The 6,397-nt window shown below is 51.7% G+C and overlaps 1 protein-coding gene across 1 annotated transcript; it reads right to left on the bottom strand.

Annotated features, from left to right (window-relative positions):
* Positions 1-218: 218 nt before the first annotated feature.
* On the bottom strand, positions 219-5,800 carry COMMD7 (COMM domain containing 7). The gene is made up of 9 exons (XM_030503135.1): positions 5,576-5,800; positions 4,317-4,370; positions 4,126-4,228; positions 2,511-2,567; positions 2,394-2,431; positions 1,750-1,840; positions 1,582-1,631; positions 1,026-1,074; positions 219-589 (listed from the first exon to the last, which is right to left on the bottom strand). Exons 1-9 carry the CDS (start codon positions 5,657-5,659, stop codon positions 513-515), a joined length of 603 nt encoding a protein of 200 aa, XP_030358995.1. The 5' UTR covers positions 5,660-5,800; the 3' UTR covers positions 219-512.
* Positions 5,801-6,397: the final 597 nt, after the last annotated feature.

Consider the following 6,397-nt stretch of genomic DNA (forward strand, 5'->3'; position numbering starts at 1 on the left):
GTGACGTACTTTTCCATAACAAGGCATGATTGGGAAGGATGTAATCAACCCATTTCTCAATACAAGAGAAGTGAGAGGTTTGGGAGTGAGCACTAAGTGATGCGTTAGATGCTCTCCTTGCTTCCCTTGTACTCTCTCCCTTAATTCTTCAAGTTTGAAAATGATTCTCTGCTTCTCTTTGTCCTTTTCCCACAAGATCAAATTCTGATACAAACGGAGCAGGATGGGAATGGGTTTATTTGCTGTTTAAATACAAGTATCCACATATTTTGACCACAGTTTCTCATAAGAGTATATAAAAAAATGAGATGAGTGGATTGTAGCTGCTTCAAAACACTTGCTAAAGTTTCAGGTTCTGAGGGATTGATGGTCCCTCTGGGCCGTGACAGCACTGCTCCTTGCACAGCCTCGTCTCCTCTTATCGGGGTGTTAGGTCAGCTGGGAAAGGGCAGCTCTGCTGGCCCACAAGGGGAAATCCCACTGGATGGGTGTCTGTCCAGGCCTGTGCTGCTTCAGCTGAAGCTTTCCAGACTGGTTTTGATCCGTTCCATTTCATGCAGAAAACTGTAGAACTGGGGCAAAGTTAACTCTGCAGGAAAAAAACAGAGGCATCGAGTCTTAGATTTCAGGTTACGCTCCAGCATGGGAAATGCTGTTCTGGCGCTACCTGCCTAAGCTGGGCAGGATTAGACACTGTGACCCTCAGCAGCTGTTTCTGCACACTACAGCTGGGCTGCGTGGGGTTCCAGGCTGGGATTTTCCTAATGGTGACCAACCTTGGGAACTGTTTACTTTCTCAGTCTATGCTGCTGCTTTGGCTGCTTTTTGCAGTTCCATGGCAGATGTAGGTTTATTCAGGATGCCCTGAATGCAGTGAGCATTCCCAAATACTTCCAGAGTGACTGCCAGGGGAGCAGCATCCTCCAGTGCTGCTCTGGCAGTAACCCCTGTTGGGTTCTGCACCCAAAGCTTCCCCACCTCAAGCAACCCCCAGAGCAGGTACTTTTCCAGAACCGTTAACTCACCCATATATACGTTTTCCATTTGACTCCCTTTTTTAATCACCAGCTTCAGCTTGGGGGAGAAAAAGCAGAGGTGTTAATTCAGAGTGCCCTGTATTCTGAACACCATGAAAATGCAGAAGTACAGGGCTATGCTGCGAGTTTCAGACTGGTGCAAAGCACACATGGCTTTGACAGGTCTGTCAGGAAGCGTCACTGTAGGAATAGATTCCTTAGGCATTGGGAGGACCTCTGGAAGTTCTTCCAAATGATCGCATTTCAACCCCCTGCTCCCCAGATAGTGTGACCTTTACTAGGTTGAACTTTCTGAGCAGCTTTTCAGAGTGGTCTACTCTTCTGTGACACAGTATGTCTTCAGAAGGGAAACAAACAGCGGCGTGCCTGCTATTTGCTGGCAGCTGCTCTCGGAAGGTGAAGCAGATGCCTGGTTGCAGGGCTTGTTCCATGAGATGCAGCTTTCCTCCAGCCCCTCTCATAGCCAGTACTGCCCACAAGTCTGGTCATTGCTTGTTCCTTAACTGCATACTACAACCTCAACTCTCTGATGTAGGAGATTTACCTGTAAGAAGATACTTCCCACTTTTTCCAGTTCACTGCTCCCAGCAGTCACTGTGAGTCAGAAAGAAGGGAGATAATCTGTCAGCTAAACAGTGGAATAAAAAGTTATTTAGCTGAGAGCTGCTGGTGGGTTTCCCAACCCATTCACTTCATGGTTTAGCTCTATTACCTCCAAACTTCCACTCCATATCTATCAGCTGGTTAATCATCAGTGTCTGACCAACAGCCAGGCGAGTCAGGGTGGGGGAATTGGCCTTCCACTGCAAAGGCAAAAGACACCCCAGCAGTCAACCCCAAGAGGCCTCTATTTATGTTACCTGTAAGTTCAACATCAGTCAGAAACAAGGCAGAAGCTGGAAGTGGAGGTGTGCAAATGGGTAGCTCGTGTGGTCGGGGGGGCTTTCACAGTTGCAGAGTCCTGCTAGGCTTTCCCTCTGCCCTGTCGCTTCTGTAAATGAAACTCACTGCGTTTGTTTTAACGCTGGTTTGCTGTAACAATATCTGCACAAGAAGTCATATGTTCATGTAACTGCATGACCCTGGAGCTCAAAGCATGCAAAGCCAAAAACCAAGTGAGCGGCACCCACGAGTGCAGGAGTCACAGAAGCGATGAGGTAGAGGCCATGGCTAGAATTCTCATTAGGCAAAGTGCTCCTCGTCACTTATCTGAGGATCAGTTCAAATCCCTGAGCTGGTTTTGCAGAAAACACCCCAAGTGCTGACACACCTCAGCAGCAGAGCAGGGTTTTACCAGCTCCCATTCAAAGACTGTCATTTTTGTTAGCTCAGAGACCAGCAAAAATAGGTGAATACCTGTTCTGCAAAGTAAGTGGCTTTCTCCTCACTGAGGCCTGTGGGAGAGAGCAGAGGAGATTACTCTATGTGATAAATATTAATTATCTTTTATTTAGGGGAAGTCAGGTGACCCACCTAGAGCAATAAAATCTGCTCGGACTTGTTCCGAAGACAAATTCCTCTTCAGGGCACCTGAATAAACAATGTAAAGAAGCAAAATCACTTTTTACTGAGTCAAACCGATCTTTACTGAATCACATAAACGCTGGGATGGAGGCGCTGTGCTGGGGAGCTTCTGTTCTCAGCCTGTGTTTTGAAACAAACCACAGCTCCTCGGGATAGGGAATAGAGTTGTGCCTGCCGGTATCTTTGCAGATGCTCAGTGCTTTAAAAGTCCAGGCTCTGGGAATGCCTGGGAGAGGGAGAGATTTCATTGCAGGTATCCATGGGAACTGCAGCAGCAGTTGTGTTTTGAAGCTGCTGCTTTCTCTCCTATAGAAGCTCTGCTTGTTAAAGGGGAGCTGTTAAGGCTGGCAGGCTACTAATTTGACCTACCTGCTGTGTTTTGGATTATGGGTGTGAACGTGTGCATATAACACTTTCCCCCGCTGCGCCTGCCTCCTTTGTTCTGGGGCACCGGCAGCACATGGAAGTTTACAAGGATTCTGTTCTCTGAAGCCAAGAGCAGGAATCTCATAAATTCAAAGAGACTGCCAGTCCCACGTGGCTTTCTGCTGTGTAACACACAGGCCAAGTTATCTGCTGGAATCCTTTCCAATACTGTCTGTGGCAACCCAGCACTAAGGAAGAGTTACATGGGATCGGAGCCAGTGCACAAAAATAGCAATGACAAGACTTCAGTGCACCTAGGCCAGAAAATCCCAATTCCATATTAAATACCCCCAAGACAGCTGTAGGAAAGGACATTATTCATTGCTACTCCTGGGTAGAAGAAGCAGCTTGAAGTAGTAGAATGGGTTTAGACCAAATGCAGGAAACAGTTGTGCATGGCTTCAGTGCTGGGAAGAGAGCTACAGGGAAGCCAGGACTGAAGGATAATAGCAAGAGACTATTAATAACAGGAGGGATCAATGGGATGGACGTGCAGTGGAGGTGTTTGATGCATTATCATGTCAAACAGCAGCCACAATATCACGGTAATCTCATAAAGCGCTGGAGTCTGGGGTATTCAAGGGGAATCCCTCTGCCCCTCTTCCCCTCTATTTATGATGTATCCTTTACATGGCCTAGAACCAAACTGGTTTCCAGCCCACTCCAGAGGGGTGTTTACACTGTCTTATGTGACTCAAACAGCACTTGTCCTTGTAGGAATTACAGTACTGGGTCACTTTATTAGCGACTCTCTTAGTCCACTAAATAAACTGGTGGAAGTTCCTGCAGAGACTTGGTGCCAACATAGGGTTGGCTGGTCTGGCAAATGAATTTACAGGTACTGGTTAAACCAAGCGCTGTCACAGTGTTGTATTGCATTTAATGCACAGATATTTGAGTTTAAGCCAGTGAGATGTGTCTGCAGGCAGGGTATAAAGAATACAAAGCCCGAGTCACCAAACAGGGATATTTCAACAGGAGGATTTTTGATTCTTAAAAACTAAGCCTTTTATTAGCTACTCTTTGCACTTATTGTGCAAACCAAGTGCACTGCGGTTCTGAAGATGCCCTCTGGCAGCATGCAGGAATGGACCCAAGAGTTTGGCCTAGGGGCAGCCTATACAAATGTCTTGCTTACCGTTGGGTACCAGAAGAATACTTTTGACAATATTTTTCAGGGGGCCCAAGCTGATTTTATTCATGGTGGCAAAGTCGGAGAGCTGAGTCAGAAACCTTTCTACCTGTTCAAGAGAAAGACACAATCTTATCTCTACACGTTTCTCACCAGAGAGCTGCATTCACATACTTGGTGTTCTGGGCCTGCCTTACCTCCTTGGGCTCTGTCAGAAAGCGGAAGAGCACTTCAGTCAGTGATGAGAATTGCTGTGGAGAAACAGGACAGTGTTATAGAGTCAGGTATGAGCATCTCGCCACCCCCATCACCACGACGACTAGGTGGTGATGTACCTTGACTTAGCTCTACCTGCCTTTTGTACATTGGTCCTAGAGTTTGACCTCCCATGCTGGGAAGATACCTCCATCCTTGGCATTACAAGATGCCCATGGATGGAGTTTGCTCATGGGTGCTTTTCAGAGTCTCTCAAAGGGTTTGTGCAGCTGGCACTGCACAGGGCTTTTGTGACTTGTGCCTAATTGGAAGCTGCTGTTCTATCCTGTGTAATCCAAAATCTGTGAGTGGGAAAAGATGTGACCGCCTACTCTCCTGTTTCACAAACCCCATGGGGTAACCAGGCTAACTTGGGAAAGGAAAAGAACTGCTTAAGGGTCTAGTAGCTGCCTTCAGTCTGTGCAGTGGCAGGGCTGCAGCGCCTGCCTGTAGGGCAGACCACCACCACCTCCCTCCTCTGCAGCACCAGCGCTGGCTGTGACCCGGGTATGGCTGGCTGCTCTGCTGCTGTAGTGGCTCATCCTGTCCTACCCTCATGTAACAGAGGCTCTGGGCTGTACGCGCTGTTCTGGCAAGCTGAGCTGAAGACGCCTCAGCTCTTCCACTAACTCCAGCACAAGCTGAGCTACATCTGAGGCGCTGCACGCCCCGTGTGTCAGTGACCCAGAGGCAGATGTGTGCTGCTGAGCAGAGCGCTGACCTGGGACAAGAGAGCAGTGGGGTGGCAATCACAGCCCAGTCGCTGTGCATTCCCACAGGGAAAAACCAGAGCTCGACAGGTCCCTGCTGCCCACAGGGGGCATGGTGTGAGCCCCTTTGCCAGAACACATTACAGCCTCAGCAACAAGCTCCTGCCTGGGGCTTGGCGTTTGGCTTGGCCCTGCCTCGGACACCAGAGAAAGCGGAGCTCTACCGGAGCGGGCTGAGACCCGGCGGGGAGCCTGGCGCTGCGATCTGGAGGCCCAATGGGGTCCAGTACTGGGGCTGCTCTGGAGACTGGAGGCCTGACTGGGCCCGATACCGGGGCTGCGGGGCCTGGAGACCCGACGGAACCCGGTACCGGGGCTGCTCCGGGGCCCGCCGGGCCCGGCCCCCGGGTGCTGGCTCGCCCCGGCCGGCTGTGGCTGCCCTGCAGCCGTCGGGACCGCGGTCCGGCTCCCGCGCCCGCCCCCGGCCCCACCTGCGCGCTGAGCTGGTTGAGGTTGTGCATGTCGCCGCTCACCGCCTCCGGCACCGGGTCGCGGGTGAAGTTGAGCAGCCCCATGGCGGCGGCCGCAGCTCCGCCCGCCCCGCCCGGCCCCGGCGCTGCCGCCGCCGCCTCAGCCTGAGCATTGGCGGACGCACTTTCCGCACGGCCCCGGCCCCGCTCCGGTGCGAGGCAGCGGCTGGTGGCACCCGTGCAGCTCCCGCTGCTCGGCCCATGGTGCGCCCCGAGGTGGTCCCTTCGCCCCTGCAGCCGCAGCCCGAGCGCCCGCCGCGGTGCTGCAGGAGCCGGTGGTGGGCACCGGGCACGTGGCTGGCGGGGCTGGTGGCCACGGGACTCGTGTCCAGCAGGATGGGTGTCCGGTGTGGCTGATGGTCAGTGGGATGAGCGCCCAGCGGGGTGGGTCTGCAGCAGGGCTCCGTGCCCAAGTTGCCCACCCCATGGCTCACATCAGTCTGTGCCACAAGCCCCCAGGCCACGCGGTCCATAGGCTGCACCCATGCAGGCATGGGAAGCCCAGCTGGGTTCACCTCCCAGCACCCCTTCGTGTGCTGTGAATCGCTCTTACAGAACAGTTAGTTTTGATGGGGGTGTCTGGGACAGCCTCTTGCTTCCCTACCCAAAACTAGTCGGTATAATCCCCAAATCAGAGCTGCAATACACGTGTATGTCTGTGTGTGTGTGCCGATTAAGTCTTTACTCTTCATTCCACTAAGACCTCCATCCTACAGATATTTAGGATTTTATTTTATCGATTCCATGGAAATTACAACGTGTGACTATGGTCAGTGTGGAGCC

The sequence above is a fragment of the Strigops habroptila genome, chromosome 13, assembly GCF_004027225.2.
Source record: "Strigops habroptila isolate Jane chromosome 13, bStrHab1.2.pri, whole genome shotgun sequence".
NCBI classification, from domain to species: Eukaryota; Metazoa; Chordata; class Aves; order Psittaciformes; family Psittacidae; genus Strigops; species Strigops habroptila.